Source organism: Miscanthus floridulus, chromosome 11, assembly GCF_019320115.1.
Source record: "Miscanthus floridulus cultivar M001 chromosome 11, ASM1932011v1, whole genome shotgun sequence".
NCBI lineage: Eukaryota > Viridiplantae > Streptophyta > Magnoliopsida > Poales > Poaceae > Miscanthus > Miscanthus floridulus.
Window position 1 is genome coordinate 95,059,643 of NC_089590.1, and position 17,432 is coordinate 95,077,074.

The 17,432-nt window shown below is 46.7% G+C and overlaps 1 protein-coding gene across 2 annotated transcripts; it reads right to left on the reverse strand.

Annotated features, from left to right (window-relative positions):
• Nucleotides 1-7,979: 7,979 nt before the first annotated feature.
• LOC136492681 (plant cysteine oxidase 3-like) lies at nucleotides 7,980-11,575 on the reverse strand. Of its 2 annotated transcripts, none has more exons than XM_066488677.1 (6): nucleotides 11,330-11,575; nucleotides 10,937-11,097; nucleotides 10,290-10,437; nucleotides 9,719-9,919; nucleotides 8,317-8,432; nucleotides 7,980-8,233 (listed from the first exon to the last, which is right to left on the reverse strand). In XM_066488677.1, exons 1-6 carry the CDS (start codon nucleotides 11,481-11,483, stop codon nucleotides 8,219-8,221), a joined length of 795 nt encoding a protein of 264 aa, XP_066344774.1. In that variant the 5' UTR covers nucleotides 11,484-11,575; the 3' UTR covers nucleotides 7,980-8,218. The 2 variants fall into 2 exon arrangements, with proteins under 2 accessions (XP_066344774.1, XP_066344773.1); XM_066488676.1 differs by having other exon boundaries at nucleotides 8,317-8,435.
• Nucleotides 11,576-17,432: the final 5,857 nt, after the last annotated feature.

Below are 17,432 nucleotides of genomic sequence, written 5' to 3' on the forward strand. Positions count from 1 at the left end.
TGCAGCCCCAGTTAGTTAAGACGGCACTGTGGCAACACCGGTGACAATTTTGCATTGAAACCCATGTTAGAGGGGTATGTCATGGGCCTAGCGGGGAGAGTTGTCATGTGGGGCAAGATATTCACCCATGGAGCAAAGAAGGCAAGCGCAGGGAAAGTGGCTAGACTGGCGCCAAATTGAGGGCAATCCTAGGTGCACCATTAGTTGGTGCTAACTTAGAAGCTTAGCAAGAGTGATTAGGAGAGAATTAAAGGGTGATTGGGCTACCTAATGGCTATGTATACCGTGAGCTACCCTAGGAATAATCAAGCAAGAATTGGAAGGAAAAGCCTTCTCTCTAGCTTGGCCGTGGGAAAGGCCCCCGGCCAGCCCCCCTCTCTCCCTCTCAACCCGAGCCGCCGCCATAACATCCTAACATCCGGTGTCAGAGATGCCAGGTTCTGATGAGGGGGATAAGCAACCGAATGTGCCACCGTCGCCGGATCCCATCACCAAGGCACTGGCCGACCTCACCCAGCAGATGGCGTCTCTCTTCACGCGCCTGGAGGCCCTGGAATCCTGGCCGCCAGTGTCGGGTATCGATATTAGGGATACCCAAAGCAAGGAAGTTAGTGCCCACGCTGACTTTCCCGGATGGCTCGAGACGTATTAAAAGGTCTCGCCCACCCCAAGGCCGCGGGCTCTGTCTCGCCCGGCCTCGAGGCTATGGGCTCCGTCTCGCCCGACCCCTTAGGTGCGGGCTCTGTCTCGCCCGACCCCAAGGACGCGGGTTCTGTCTCGCCCAAGGCCGCGAGCTCCGTCTCGCCCGACCTTGATGCCGCGGGCTCCGTCTTACCCGACCTTGAGGCCGCGGGCTCCGTCTCGCATGACCCCTTGGGTGCGGGCTCCGTCTCGCCCGACCCTAAGGACACGATTTTCGTCTCGCATAAGATCACGGGCTCCGTCTCGCCCGACCTCGAGGACGCGGGTTCTGTCTCGTCCGACGGGGACCCATACCGCCGCCAACCACTCCAGGTCCAAGTGTATGGGCCTGGGTCAAAACTCTGACGCCGAGGAAGAGGCTGGCATGCCCCGATGTAACCCGTGACCATGACGGGCCAAACCTGGGGATTCACATCAAGAACAGTGTCGGGCGTGTCGGTGCTGTTCTGTCTAATCCTCGTACGGAAGCTGACAGGCATGTCAGTTCACCACGGCGTCCGCCGGGACGGAGTGGAACGCCATGACCGACAGATGACGCCTGTGCATGGCACCAGTGACGAACAGGGCCGCGACATAGAGCCGTCCCTGTTGACATCTACAGGATCGGCGGGACCCGCATGAAGAAGGATCCGGCAACCCTAGAAGCCTTCTTCTCTCTCCTATAAAAAGGGAACCCGTGCTTTTCCTTCGTCTATAAAAAGGGGAAGCAGGGCGCCCCATGAAAAGGGGGGATCTTGATACAAGAGCATGACACGAGCACACGGCTGAGCGGCAAGCGAGCTCTCAGCACCCGTTCACTCCTTCCACCAGAAACTTAGGACCCTCTCCCTCTCTCGCCTGTGTTGTAACCCCTACTGCAAACCAAGTGCCGGTAATGCGAGCAGCAGCGAACTGGACGTAGGGACGTTCCGCCCAAACTAGTATAAACTCTTGTGTCCTCCGAGCACACCATCCGAGCTAGACGCGTAAATACAAATTTACTCGTCGGTGGTCCGAAAACACCAACAGCCGACGATCACCACCACCACCATCACCATGCCGGCAGGGTCCCCCTACGGCGTCTGAGCTATGGGACAACAACCGTCTCCATTGCAGATTTGTCCCAACTTCCATCGCCTGCTTCATGTCGACGGCACTACTTTTGTTGCTGTCAATTTGTCATGCGGCATGTGCAACACACCATCTTCAAGCAGTGGCGGCATGTCATCCCTACAGAATGGCTATCTACAGCATCAGCCGCCTTGCAGCAGATCAAAAAGATGGAAATTGCGTAGGAGCAACTGAGTAAGAAGAGTGCCCACCAAGTGTCGGCGGCGATGTGGCTGCAGGCTTCTACGTGCCGCCTCCTAGCGTGTCGATGGGTACGGGAAATACACAATCCACGGCTAATTCTGCCCTACACCCCTTCACAGCTCCTCCAAGTTGCGCTTTGCCACACGAAGGACCTCGACCTCGTCTACTGCATCAGGGATCTTGGGCAGTTGTTTCCCCGGTGGGTGGCAAACTCAGAGTCTGCATCGACAGTTGGGGAGGCGCACCCCTCCTTGCCATTCTCTATTGCAAGCCCTCCTCTCTTCTCTATGTGGTGCGGACTACGCCATGGGATCCAGGTGGTTGTACATGTGCACTTATTATGTGTCCACCTTCAGTTGAAGAGGCCGCAAAAATAAGAGTCCAAATCTATTTCAAGTTGAGAATAATAAAATAAGGCTAGATGTAAAATGCTTGTTTTTAGTTGTTAGATTTGCGGTGAGTCGAGTCATCGTTATAAGCTGGTTAGGTTGCAACTCGAGGACGAGCTACTTGTCCAGAAGGGGTGTAGTGTTAGAGGCGTATGTCATGGGCCTATCCAAAAGAGATGTCATGTGGGGCAAGAGATTCACCTGTAGAGCAACGAAGACAAGCGCAGTAAATCAAGAAAGTGGCCAAATTGGTGCCAAATTGAGGGCAATCCTGGGTACACCATGAGCTGATGCTAATTTAGAAGCTTAGCAAAAAGTGATTCAGAGATAATTAAAGGGTGATTGGGCTACCAAATGGCTATGTATACCCTGAGCTACCCTGGGAATAATCAAACAAGAATTGAAAGGAAAAGCCTTTTCTCTTGCTCGGTTGTGGGTAAGGCCCCCGGCCGTCCTCCTCTCTCCCTCTCAACCTGAGCCGCTGCCCTAACATCCAGTATCGGAAGATGACAGGGCCCGGTGAGGGCGACAAGCAGCTGAAGGTGCCACCACTGCCAAATACCATCGCCAAGGCGCTGGCCGACCTCACCCAGCAGAAGGCGTCTCTCTTCGCGTGCCTAGAGGCCCTAGAATTCCGGTCGCCAGTGATCACCACCTTTCACCATAGTGCCGCCAGGTTTCCCCTATGGCTTGCCGGTCTATGGGACAACAGTTGTCTCCATGCCAGATTCCGTTGTAGATCTATCCCGACTTCCATCGCTTCAGCATCGCCGTGTCATCCCTGCAGACCGGCTATTTGCTATAGTAGCTGCTTTACATGAGACGAGAAGATGAAGGAGATTGCGTGGGAGGAGCGTGTAAGATGAGTAACCGCTAGGTGTCAGCGGAGGTGCAATTGCAGGCCGCTGCGCGTAGCCTCTTAGCATGTCGATGGGTGTGGGAGATGCAGAATCTGCAGCTGATTCTGCCCTGCACCCCTTCACAGACGCGCAGAGGACCTTGATCTCGTCAGTCGCATCAGGGATCTTTGGCTTGTTATTTTCCCCATGGGCGGCACACTCGAGTCTGCGTCGACGGTTGGGGAGGCGCACCCGTCATTGCAATTCTCTATCGAAGACCTACTGTCTTCTCTATGTGGTCCGAACTACGCCATGTGATCCAGGTGGTTGTACGTGTGCAATTATTGTGTTCGAATGGTGTCCACCTTCGATTGAAGAGGCCGCAAAAATAAAGAGTCCAATCTATTTTGGGTTGAGAATAATAAAATGAGTCGAGATGTAAAAGGCTTGTATTTAGGTGTTAGATTTGTGGTGAGTCGAGTCATCATTATAAGCTGGTTAGGTTGCAGCTTGAGGACGAGCTGCTTATCCAGAAGGGGTGTAGTGTTAGAGGCGTATGTCATGGGCCTATCCAAAAGAGATGTCATGTGAGGCAAGAGATTCACCCGCACAACAAAGAAGGCAAGCCCAGCAAATCAGGAAAGTGGCTAGATTGGCACCAAATTGAGGGCTATCCTAGGTGCACGATTAGCTGGTGCGAATTTAGAAGCTTAGCAAGAGTAATTCGGAGTGAATTAAAGGTTGATTGGGCTACCTAATGGCTATGTATACCATGAGCTATCCTAGGAATAATCAAGCAAGAATTGGAAGGAAAAGCACTCTCTTGCTTGGCCTTGGGAAAGGCCCCCGGCCGCTCCCCTCTCTCCCTCTCAACCCAAGCCACCGCCATAACATCCTAACATCCAGTATCAGAGATGCCAAGTCCCAATGAGGGCGACAAGCAGCCGAAGGTGCCACCGACGCCGGATCCCATAGCCAAGGCGCTAGCCAACCTCACCTAGCAGATGGCGTCTCTCTTCGCGTGTGCCTAGAGGCCCTGGAATCCTGACCGCCTATGATTAGCACCTCCACCACCGTGCCAACTGGGTCCCCCTATGGCTGGTTAGGCTATGGGACAACAGCTGTCTCCATGCCAAATTCCGCTTTAGGTCTGTCCCAACTTCCATTGGCCGTGCCATGTCGACGACATTGTTTTTGTTGTTGTCGATTCGTCTTGCGGCATGGGCAGCACACCATCTTCAAGCAGCGGTGCCGTGTCATCCTTGCAGACTAGCTATCTGCAGTAGCAGCTGCCTTACAGCAGATCGAGAAGATGAAGGAGACTACATGGGAGCAGCAAGTAAAAAGAGTGCCCGCCAGGTGTCGGCGGTGGTGCGACTGTAGGCTACTGCACGTGGCCTCCTAGCACGTCGACCGGTGCGGGAGATGCACAATCTACAGTTGATTTTACCCTGCACCCCTTTAGAGCTACTCGAAGTTGCGCTACGCCACACAAAGGGCCTCGACCTCGTTAGCCGCATCGAGGATCTTGGGCATGTTGTATCTCCCGTGGGCGGCAAACTCAGAGTCCGCGTCGATGGTTCGGGAGACGACGCACCCATCGCCATTCTCTATCGGAAGAATTCCTCTAATCTCTGTGTGGTGCGGACTACACCATGGGATCTAGGTGGTTGTACGTGTGCAGTTATTGCGTGCGCATGGTGTCCACCTTGGATTGAAGAGGCCACAAAAATAAAGAGTCCAAATCTATTTCAAATTGAGAATAATAAAATGAGCTTAGATGTAAAAGGCTTGTTTTTAGGTGTTAGATTTGTGGTGAGTCGAGTCATCGCTATAAGCTGGTTAGGTTGCAACTCGAGGACGAGCTGCTTGTTTAGAAGGGGTGTAGTGTTAGAGGCGTATGTCATGGGCCTATCGGGGAGAGATGTCATGTGGGGCAAGACATTCACCCGCAGAGCAACGAAGACAAGCGTAGCAAATCAAGAAAGTGGCTAGATTGGCGCCAAATTGATGGCATTCCTAGGTGCACCATTAGCTGATGCTAATTTAGAAGCTTAGCGAGAGTGATTCGGAGAGAATTAAAGGGTGATTAGGCTACCTACCTAATGGCTATGTATATCGTGAGCTACCCTAGGAATAATCAAGCAAAATTAGAAGGAAAAGCATTCTCTCTTGATTGGTCGTGGGCAAGGCCAACGGCCAGCCCCCCCTCTCCCTCTCAACACGAGCTGCTGCCATAACATCCTAACATCCAGTATCAGAGATTCCAGGTCCTGATGAGGGTGGCAAGCAGCCGAAGGTGCCACCGCCGTCGGATACCATCTCCAAGGCGCTGGCCGACCTCACCCAGGATATGGCGTCTCTCTTCGCGTGCCTAGAGGCCATGGAATCCTGGCCGCCGGTGATCACCACCTTTCACCATCGTGCCGCCAAGGTTACCCTATGGCTTGTCGGACTATGGGACAACAGCCGTCTCCATGCTAGATTCCGTTGCAGATCTGTCCCAACTTCCATCGCCTGCGTCATGTCGACACCACTGCTTTAAGTGGCGACGCTGTGTCATCCCTGTAGACCGACGATCAGCAGCAGTCGCCACTTTGCAGGAAACAAGAAGATGGAGGAGATTCTGTGGGAAGAGCGAGTAAGATGAGTGCCCTCCAGGTGTCTTTGGCGGTGTGGCTACTGCGCGCAGCCTCTTAGCGCGTCGACGGGTGTGGGAGATGCAAAATTTGTAGCTGATTATACCCTGCACCCCTTCGTAGCTCCTCCAAGTAGCGCTTCGCCACGTAGAGGACCTCGATCTCATGAGTCGCATCGAGGATCTTAACTCAGAGTCTGCGTTGATAGTTGAGGAGGAGCACCCCTCCTTTCAATTCTCTGTCGGAAGACCTCCTGTCTTCTCTATGCGGTGCGGACTACGCCATGGGATCCAGATGGTTTTACGTGTGCAGTTATTGCGTTCGGATCGTGTCCACCTTCGAATGAAGAGGCCGCAAAAATAAAGAGTCCAAATCTATTTCAGGTTGAGAATAATAAAATGAGTCGATACGTAAAAGGTTTGTATTTAGGTGTTAGATTTGTGGTGAGTTGAGTCATCGTTATAAGCTGGTTAGGTTGGAGCTCGAGGACGAGTTGCTTGTCGAGGAGGGGTGTAGTGTTAGAGGCGTATGTCATGGGCCTATCAGGGAGAGATGTCATGTGGGGCAAGAGATCCACAGAGCAACGAAGACAAGCGCAGCAAATCAGGAAACTGGCTAGATTGGCGCCAGATTGAGGGCAATCCTGGGTGCGCATTAGCTGATACTAATTTAGAAGCTTAGCACGAGTGATTTGGAAAGAATTAAACGATGATTGGGCAACCTAATTCCTATATATATCGTGAGCTACCCTAGGAATAATCAAGCAAGAATTGGAAGGAAAAACCTTCTCTTTGCCCGGCCCCCTCTCTCCCTCTCAACCCGAGCCACCGCCATAACATCCTAACATCCACTATCGGAGATGCCATGTCCTGATGAGGGGGACAAGCAGCCAAAGGTTCCACCCCCGTCGAATCCCATCGCCAAGGCGCTGGCCGACCTTACCCAGCAGATGGCGTCTCTCTTCACACGTCTGGAGGCTCTGGAATCCCAGCTGCCGTTGATCACCACCTTCACCACCATGCCGCTAGGGTTCCCCTACGGCTTGCCGGGCTATGGAACAACAGTCATCTCCATGCCAGATTCCGCTATAGATCTATCCCAACTTCCATCGCCTGCGCCATGTCGATGGCACTGCTTTTGCTACTGAGGATCCGTCATGCGGCATGGATCGTGCGCCATATTCAAGCAGCGGTGCCGTGTCATCCCTGTAGACAGGCTATCTGCAGTAGCGGCCGCCTTGCAGCGGATCGAGAAGATGAAGGAGATTGCGCGGGAGCAGCAAGTAAGAAGAGTGCCCGCCAAGTGTCGGTTGCAGGCTGCTATGCGCGGCCTCCTAGCGCGTCGGCGGGTGCGGGAGATGCGCAATCTGCAGCTAATTCTGCCCCGCACCCCTTCGCAGCTCCTCCAAGTTGCGCTTCGTTGCACGCAGGATCTCGATCTCGTTCTCGTCAGCCACATCAGGGATCGTGGGCATTGTTTTGGGTTGGCGCACCCCTCCTCGCCATTCTCTATCGGAAGCCCTCCTCTCTTCTCTGTGTGGTGCGGACTACGCCACGGGATCCAGGTGGTTGTACGTGTGAAGTTATTGCGTCCGGATGCTGTCCACCTTCGATTGAAGAGGCCGCAAAAATAAAGAGTTCATATCTATATCAAGTTGAGAATAATAAAATGAGTCGAGTCATCGTTATAAGCTGGTTAGGTTGCAGCTCGAGGACAAGTTGCTTGTCCAGGAAGGGTAGTGTTAGAGGTGTATGTCATGGGTCTATCGGGGGGAGATGTCATGTGGGGCAAGAGATTCACCCACACGGCAGAAAAGGCAAGCACAACAAATCAGGAAAGTGGCTAGATTGGCACCAAATTGAGGGGAATCCTGGGTGTGCCATTAGCTGGTGCTAAGTTAGAAGCTTAGCAAGAGTGATTCAGAGAGAATTAAAGGGTGGTTGGGCTACCTAATGGCTATGTATACCGTGAGCTACCCTGGAAATAATCAAGCAAGAATTGGAAGGAAAAGCCTTCTCTTGCACTGCCGTGGGCAAGGTCCCCAGCCGCCCCTCTCTCCCTCTAAACCCGAACCGCTGCCATAACAACCCATCTCAGCGTTGAACAACATAAATAAATAAGCTAAAAACCTGATCACTGCTCAGGCTAGTGAACCTGAATCCCTCTACTAAACTGACTAGGAGAAATTACTCTGAAAATTTATCTCTTCACTGAAGCACAACAGTTTTTCCAACAAAGGAGAACAGAGGGGAAAAGCTAACCACAAAATGACAAAGTATAGATTGGCGCAACATTAGAGCTCTACTATCAGCGAAGAGGCACCCAGCTGCTGCTTGATGCTCCGGTTCATCTTAGATCATGTCTGAAGTTCCTAGATAGAACCAAAAAAGATCATCAGGAATTCTGTTCAATCACCTTCGGCAACTGCAGTGTATAAAACTTATATGGTTATACCTGTACAGTTGGACCGGTATACATGCCAGTTTGCATGTGGACATTCACTCCAGTGTTTATGGCCTCCAGCCATGCATAATTATCTGGGTTACCAGCTAACCTTTTGCGTCCAGCTGCTGCTGTTGGAGCATCAAATGACCATGAGAAAACAAAAATATGCTGCAAACAAAACACTACTGCCGCCTACCACTAAAAACAGCTACAAGATTTCCAAAAACTAATACAGCATCTCCATGAAGATGGTTTTCCTGAATTGTGAAAAAAAAAGACAAAACAAAAGGACATCTATTTAAAGTACCTAGAACAACACCAGTGGCAATACTAATAGCAAGGCAATAGGATAAATCCTAACCTGCACCGACCTAGGGCACAGATCAAATTACACGATTCACAGTGGCAGGTATGGGATTCCTGGCATGAGGAAGACCTCTCACCATTCATGATTGGTAATCATCCAATGCATAAGTGGTCCTGCAAATCTATCTACCTCCTAGGCTGTCTTATGCAATGAGGGCCATTTCTGAAAATGGTAGGTTTCTCTGTTACTGTATTTTCTCTACTGAACGTGAGTTGTTTTACCATGTTTCATTGAACTGTAGCCTACAGAACCTTAGAAATGCTCCAGAGTCACGGTAGGCTGCTGGTTTTTACTGCTTCCATTCTCTGATTTCAAGTGCATTATACTAGGCTTCTACACACCCAGCCATACCTATCATGGGCAATTAGGCTTGCGTAAGGCCAACTCAATCAACCAGAAATCCTATTTAATTAAAAAAAAGGGCGTACCCAGTGCAGAGAGCTCCCGCTCTGTGCGGGGTCTGGGGAAGGGTGTCAGTGGCAAGCCTTACCCTCGCCTGTGCAATGCAAGGAGACCGCGACTCGAACCCGGGAGCTTCCGGTCACAGGCGGTAAGACTCTATGAATCATGGTTCCCACCTCATAAAGCAGATCCTCTGGATATTTGTTTTTCTAAAAATTACAAATGTCTATGATGATTGTTATGTTGCTTCCACCAAATAAACAGACTGAATGTCTTATGGTCCAGCATTATGCCAGGTGCGCACAGAAACTGCAGCACCCATCATCAACCAAACCCTAGCGCAAGGCAGTAATATTGTTTTTCCCATTAAGTCAGCTGAACAAGAGATAGAAACATCAGAGAATAGTCCCTTGAACTGATTTGTATTCTACCTATTAATTCAAGATTTTTAGGGAGTCTCTCCCATTATACACACACCAATCATAGGCACACTACCATCTCAATATGTAGTATGATGCGAGACCCTGGCCCTCAGTCTTCTGTCCACAACTCATACACCCTACGCTATAATCCAGCCAAACCGATAGCAATGATCTTTTCATAACAACATACGATATGATGAGAGAGAGGGGTTTCACTTACAGAGGCTTGAAAATGGATAGTCATGAAAATAAGTGCAAAGCCGACCAGCGTCAGCGTTATATGGTGGAGCTAGGACATCAAGAACAGCACAAGAAGATACTGAAGTGAAGCAGTGCAGGTTCCCACCACTTTGAGGATACAAAATGGAGGTTGGACATGGGGCAGTACGAACATCATCCGTATGTAATTTGGCCAACCTTGCTGTATACCAGGATCAAAACAATCTTTCAGTAACCAATCATATTGTTTATAATCTATACAAGATTAGGCTCTTAGAGAATCACGAAAGCTGAAGGCAAGGAAATAACAATCTAAAATGATTTCTAAGTAACATTAGTAAATGATACAGATGGCTGAAATGCATAAATGTTTTCTTTTTTTTTCTTCGAACGCGCAGGAGAACTATCTGTCAGTGTATTAATAGGTAAAAACTGTCCAATTCCGTGCCGAATCCACAGCTGGGGTTAGTTTCTTATCTTCTGAATAAACTTAGAGTTCTGTACTGGAATATCAATAACTCGTAATGAATAGACAGAAAACTTGTGAAAGTGAAACAAAGCTGGATAACAACCTGGCTGGCTACTTGCTAGGACAGTAGGCTCTATCCAATCATATGATTTCACATGCATGGAACCATAAAGGATTTTGCTCAGTACAGTCATTCCTGGATGGTCATGAAGAGGAATGACAGATGAAGTTGGCAAGCAGAATATTGCAATCTGCAAAATACATGGGAAATAAAGAAGATACGTTAGATAACCACTAAGGTTATAAGCAGCATTTGCATTGTAGTTCTGGTAAAAGAGAAACTGAAGTCAATCAAAACTAAAACATACATGCAAAGCTCGCTAGTTTGTGAAAGCTGAACTAGGGAACCGCAGTAATGAGCAATCATAACAACTATGCAGTTTAATGGTGTACCAAACCAGTAACATAAATACATAATATATAGCTCTTCAAGTACAGAGGAACACCTAACGGAAATGTACTTTAACTAGAAGAAATGAAAGGGGAACAAAACTACTTCAAATAGAATGGTCAACCAGGAGGCAGCAGTTCACCTGACTAAGCCTCCTGTGTGGTTGTTAGCCAATAGGAATCAAGTGGGGGTTATATAACGAAGAAGATAATTTGAAGTCCATAATTTTGCAATAGTCGTTGCAGTTAGCACAATTCTGGCAACCTAGTAGTTGAACCAAGATTAAGAAGTGAACTCACAGAGAACGCATCACAGCTGTAGATATGAAGGTACTTGATGGGCCGCGCCCACCGAGGCAGCCTTCCTGAACCCCTGAGCAAGTTGGAATCAAAAAATCCATGACCCCTGTCGTCCTCAAGATTATAATCTCTGAGCCCAACATCCGCAGGAGTGATTGTATCTGAACATCCGACAGAATTTCATCATAAGATAGATAAATAAGGCGACAATCCTAATTACTAGTAGCTCTTAGTGCATTGTTCGAAAAAACGCACACTCTTACCACAGGAGAGTATGAAAAAGATATCAAAATTTGCGCAAGCCTGGGCCTGGCCATGGGTGAACTATAACACGCCAATAGTAGGGGAACAGGTCGAAATTCAGTACTGTACTAGCGGAGAGAAGGATGTTACCCATGAGAGAGGTGATGCTGCGGATGACATCAGCGGGCGGGGGAGACGACGAGGCGGCGCCGGCGGCGGAAGGGGAGGGGAAGGAGCGCTTGCAGAGCTCGTAGAGGGCCTGCACACGGGACGACTGCGGCTGCGGTGGCACGCCCCACGCCATTTGACGATTTCAAGGGGGTCCTCTTTCCCTACGCGGATTAGCGTCTTGGATGTATGGGCGCAGTGGCGCAGCGAGCCTGACAAGCCGGCGGGGGAGGGAGGGGCCGGGTGAACAGGGGATGGGGAAGGGGGAAGAGATAAATACTGTTGGGTACAGTACCATTTTTGGTTCAAACATTACACTTGTAGTGTATTCAGCGGCAAGATTTGAATTATTTTATTCTATCTATATCTATATCTTTATTCTACCTATATATATTATATCTCTATCAAATATATGTATATATCTCTATTCTATTTATATCTATATCTCTATTCTATTTATATATATCTCTATTCTATTTATATCTGTATCTCTATCAATAGATATAAATATAGAGATATATATGATATATATATATATATTCTATTTATATTTATGTCTCTATCTATAGATATAAATTCAGTGCTATTCTATTTATATTTGCTAAGGACCTATATATATTCTATCTATATCTATATCTCTATTCTACCTATCCTATTATATCTCTATCTAATATATGTATATATCTCTATTTTATCTATGGCTCCGTTCGCTTCGTTGAAAACAAGCCGAAACACTATTCCGACTGATTTGTTATGAGAGAAAAACACTGTTTCGGCTGAAAAAACAAGCTGAAAAGTACGGATTATAAGACAAGCGAACAGGACGTATATCTATATCTTTATATAATATATGTATTCGTATATGTATGTCTATCTCTACCTATATTTTTCTATTGCTATCTGTCTATCTCTATCCTTAATATTAAATAGCCTGATTTTCTTCTTCCATCGCTTCTAGAGGCCTCCCTTCCCACACGTGATAGAGTGAATCAGGAGAAACTACTTATTTCAGCTCTTAAATTCCTAGATCGTTTCAAAGAATCATTTCACAGAATCAGCATAGGATCACTTCTCAACAAAAAAAAAAATATTTAGCTTCCTACTGATTCAGCCTAAAAGCGGCTTTGGAGCTCTCCAAACAAGCTCTTAATGTATCATGTACGGATCTATGGGAAAAGGGGTGGAGAAGAAGTTGGACAAGGTGGTGGCTTTGGTGGTGTGAAAGTTCTAAACCCCTTGGCACCTTTACATCTAAGTTCACTTACAAAACAATCTAAGAAGTCCTGGGACTATCACACCTAATCAAGTCCTTACCAAAAATATCTCACTAAGATATCTATACCTAATACTAAACAGTAAAAAATTCTGACATATTTTTTTGTCCAGCCTATCCAAATCCGGCTCGGTCTCGCTCTCACTCGTGTCCTGTACTCTTGTATGCCGATTTCTTTTCTATTTGTGTTAACGAACAAAGATTAGGAGTGGAGAAGAGAATAGAAAGAAATACGGGGTTCCAGATATAAAGATACCAGAGAGAAGAAAAAAAAGATGAAAATACATTAATGGTTTTTAAAATATATCAGCGTTTTTTATGCAAAATGTCCAGAACCAAGTGAGCCTCTTCTGGTGGGTTTCTTTTTCGACTTCGGCTGAATCCTTCAAGTTGGGCCGGCTTCATTATGGGCGGGACCAAGCCGGTGCAAGCCTTTTTTTCTCCTTTTCTTTCTTTTTCTCTTTTTCTATAAAAACATAGATCTTGCAAAATTCACAAAAAAATCATAGAAAAATCAGAAAAATGTCAAATCAGTTTTGTTAGTTTCATAAAAATATGATCTATCCATAGATGTTATGAATCTTGTTAGGTTGTGCTTTGTTTATAGGTGCATTAAATCATCCTTGCATATGTTGCATGCATATAAGCGATGACCGAGAACGTGCCCGAAGCAAACACGGAATATGCGAAGGTGGCCGAGGCGTACGAGGAGGATGTCCTCGTTGTCGATGTTCCCAAGTCCTTATCCATAGATGTTATGAATCTTGTTAGGTTGTGCTTTGTCTATATGTGCGCTAAATCATCCTTGCATATGTTGCATGAATATAGGTTTAGCGATGACCGAGAACGTGCCAGAAGCAAACCCAGAATACGCGGTGGTGGCCGAGGAGTATGTCCTCGTTGTCGGTGTTCCTGAAGCCTTCACTAACTTTCCGTTGTCCGGTTCATGCCCAAGGTAAGCCCCGGTGCATAACTCCTACTTTTTGGCACTTATTATGTTTGTTTGCATATTAAGTTTTGAGGAGAAAGATTTACACCATCTGCTATAGTTTTGACTAGAAACAAAACTTTTTTTATTAAAATATGGATTAATTAATGGTACAACTAATTATTTCATCAACCGAAATCTTGGGCAGATTATTGTCTAATGAAATCTAAATAGATGTATTTATGTAATTCCTAACGAGGGCTTCCGTGTGAAAAATCAAGAGAGGTCTCTCGTCGTAATCACGGCGGACAAACCAATCCTTGACACATCGACAAAAAAGTTAGGAGATTGATATGATGCGTTAAAAAGCTACAAAGGTCGATATTTAGTCAGAGAAACACATGGATAGTACGAAAAACTAAAGTTATGATATATTTATATCTAAATAATTATGCACTTTGCAACAGAAGGAAAAATATGCCAAGGTGTATTTTAATTTGATATAGGTTTAATAGGACATTGTTATTTGTTATCAGCATTAACTTATATTATGGATGTGATGGTCTTCGTAAAATAAATTATAAAAGCATAAAACATAAGATATGTACCATTCACGTTATCGTCTTGCATGAATATTTAATAGTTTTTTTATTCTCATTGCAACGCAAGGGCATCTAGCAGGTCCTTAGTGCAAGAAATGAACATATGCTAAACACCTTCAAGCAACCCTAGTTGTCACTAAAACACAAAACAAGGCTAAGCAAGAGTTGGTGCAAGGAACAAAGAGCGGCAAAGAGGCAACTAGATTTTTTCCATGGTATCAAATTGTTGCAACAATTCCCCTAGTCCACGTGACCACGTTAGAGCACCAAAGAATCACCAAGACTCGGTTATGCTCTACATCACTCTTGAATACCTCTTGGCCACTTCGGAATGACATGTTTCAAACCATGTACATCAATTGGAGCATCATTAGCAAGAACTCCACGGAGAAAGGTCAACAAGAGTACCAAATATTCAGCTCGAACTCAAAAAATTCAATCAAACCGGTAACACTGAAGGCTACACACAATAACACTCAAGGCCAACACAATAACACTCAAATCTCACTTCTTATCTTAGATGGCTCTCAAATAGCTTAACAGTGCCAGCAAAAATGCGGTGGAAGAACAACTCCAACTAAGCTAGAGGTTGCACTTATATAGAGGGTCAAGGGGCCACCGGTCGTTGGAAAAAAAACTTGATAGATGTAGGCATAACCGGATGATCCACCACATACTATTGCCAAAGCCAGATCTTAAGGTGGTGCTCATTTGCCTGATTCCAACAATGGCTAGCTAAGAATATACTAGAATAATTCACGTTGTATGGTCCAGCAATGTACCACAAAGTCACACTAGATCATATGGTGCAGCACACATACTTGGTCAAGTTTGTCACAATGACAAGCTAGGCCCGCCATATGATCCATTCAGGAGTCAGAGTTTCTACGGGATCATATGACACACCAGTAACCCTACTAACTTGTCACTAAGGCAAATGGGACTCCTAGCATTGGATGATCCGCTAGGTGCCATAGAGGCACCCCGAATCATATTATGCATATTAGTGGGATGGACGCTTGACCAAAGTCAAGGATCATTGGGCGATCTGTCATGAGCTATTGAGGCAAAGTCATTTTTGCCTTTGGCATAGTATCGTCGGATGATCCGCTGGGGACTGTCGATGTTTTATCACCGATAGTCTGCCACGGGGGTACCCGGGGCAGTATGTTCGGGCTTCGGCGAATGCTGAACTCGATGGTTAACGCAAGAGACAGTCGATTTATCCTGGTTCAGGCCCTCGATCGCAGATCGAGCAACAACCCTACGTCCAGTCGGTGTTAGCCTTTGCGTTGGATTGATTATGAAGTGTTGTGTCGTACAATTGCTCTGTTGAACTCCCGATCCAAGGTGCCCTACCCTCCTTTACAGAGTAATACTACTACTAAGATTTACAGGAGGAGAGTCCTAATTGGACTAGGTCTTCTTCCTTCCTTGCGGGGTATCATGTGGGTCCCGTACCGACAAGCCCCCGAGCACTTCATGGTTGAGTTTTGAAAGCCTCATCTTGTTCCTTCAGGTCTTGTCGAGTAGGAACAAGTGTCGTCCGAGTGCTTTCTTGAATGAAACCATGTAGCGCTTCTTGAGATCTTCGAGTGGTGTGTGCTTTTTGAAGAAAAAGTACATCCATCTGGGTGTAGCCCCCGAGCCTCTTGCTATTTGGAACAAGGAGCTGGAGGGTCTTGTGTTGAAGAAGTCTTCTTGGTGACGTACGCTTTTTTGAAAAAAAAGTGCACTCACTGAGTGTAGCCCCTGAGCCTCTTGCTATTTGGAACAAAAAGTTAGAGGGTCTTGAATCTGAGTTGTTTGATAGAAACGTATACCTCTCCTTTTGCAGCCCCCGAGCATATATCCGGGTTGTTTTGTTCAGGAAGAACTCGGAAGCAGGGTTTTGGCATATTCTCTAGTAGTCTGCTGTTGTTAGATGTAGTTGTATGGTGGTGGTTGAGTTTGAATGCCTTTTGTTTACGGGTTGTACTGTGTCGGTATATTCTTCCGAATATGCTTGTCTTCGAGTATTGTTCTCTCTCGCCTGAGTCTTCCATTATTGAGTCCTATCTTTTCACTGTGTCCTTTGTTAGTCTCATTTTGTTGGTACTCCTAGTCCATGTGCACCGCTCCTTTGGTCTATAAATACCCTCCCGGAGTGCTTGCTTTCATCCATTGAACATTGTGTTGAAACCTTTGTGATTACTAACATGGTAGTTTGTGAAGTAGAGCAGGCCCCGGGCAGGTTCCGTAGTTCCTATGTGCCTTGTTATAGTTGGAGGAGGTCTTGTGATAGGGATTAGAGGTAGGCTAATCCCACGGCAGCAATGTACCAGGATGTACGTGGCAGTAGTTGGAGGAAGTCTTGTAATGTGGACTTCATTCCTTCATCTGGCAATTCTAGGTTGATCTTCATCGCCTGTCTTAAGACTGTCCAGTGCAGATCAATACCATATCTAGCATCACATCGGTCTTGGGTAGACAGATGCCTGCCGGCCTTCTCTACTCCATGTTGTCCTGCCGTGCTGCTGATTTCCGCCTTGGATGCACTGCGTCCGTCCTTTGAAGAAAACAGTGTAGCCGATGACGGTTTGTCCTTCCAAGTAGCAATTTGAGACACGTAGTCGTTCTAGAGCCTAGCCGTATCTATGTTCTTCTTTGCTACTTTGCTTTTCATGATACCGAGTACGTTGGGTCTTGTAAGATTGGTAATCTTCTATTTTTGAAGTCACTTGTAATGGAAAGAATCTTTGTCTTCTGAGTTGTTATTTACTTTTTTGCTGTAGTTCTGGTTGCTCATGATATTGAGTTCTTATGTTCCTTGTGAAGTTGCCCTTCTTTTCTTCTTTATTGTCGGGTTGTTCTTGCAGTTATTTGATAGCTCCGCAGTAGTGCTGGATGGATAAGTCTGAAATCTGCCCGTTAAATTGTACCGTTGTGTGGATTTGTGCCCTCTGCAATTTTAGCTGTGTTGGTAAATGGACCATTGTATTCTCACATGGTGCTTTGACGGGCCTGGTGGGCCATTTTTAACGCTGTAAAATCTATTTAAAGACCCTTTATCTTCTTTTTCTTTACTGCCTTTCTCTTGCCTTCAAACCCTAGCCTTCAGTTCTCTGCCGTCGCCATTGCCGCCACCGTCTTTAGCGCCGCCATCTAGGCTTTCTTTTCCCCTAATTGCTTTTCGCCTCCGTTAGTACATGGGTAAGAAGAAAACCGCAAGCAAGTCCCAATCTTCCTTTGTGGATGAGGAATCTGCACTCCCCATGATTGAAAATCAAGAGTTTGTTGCCA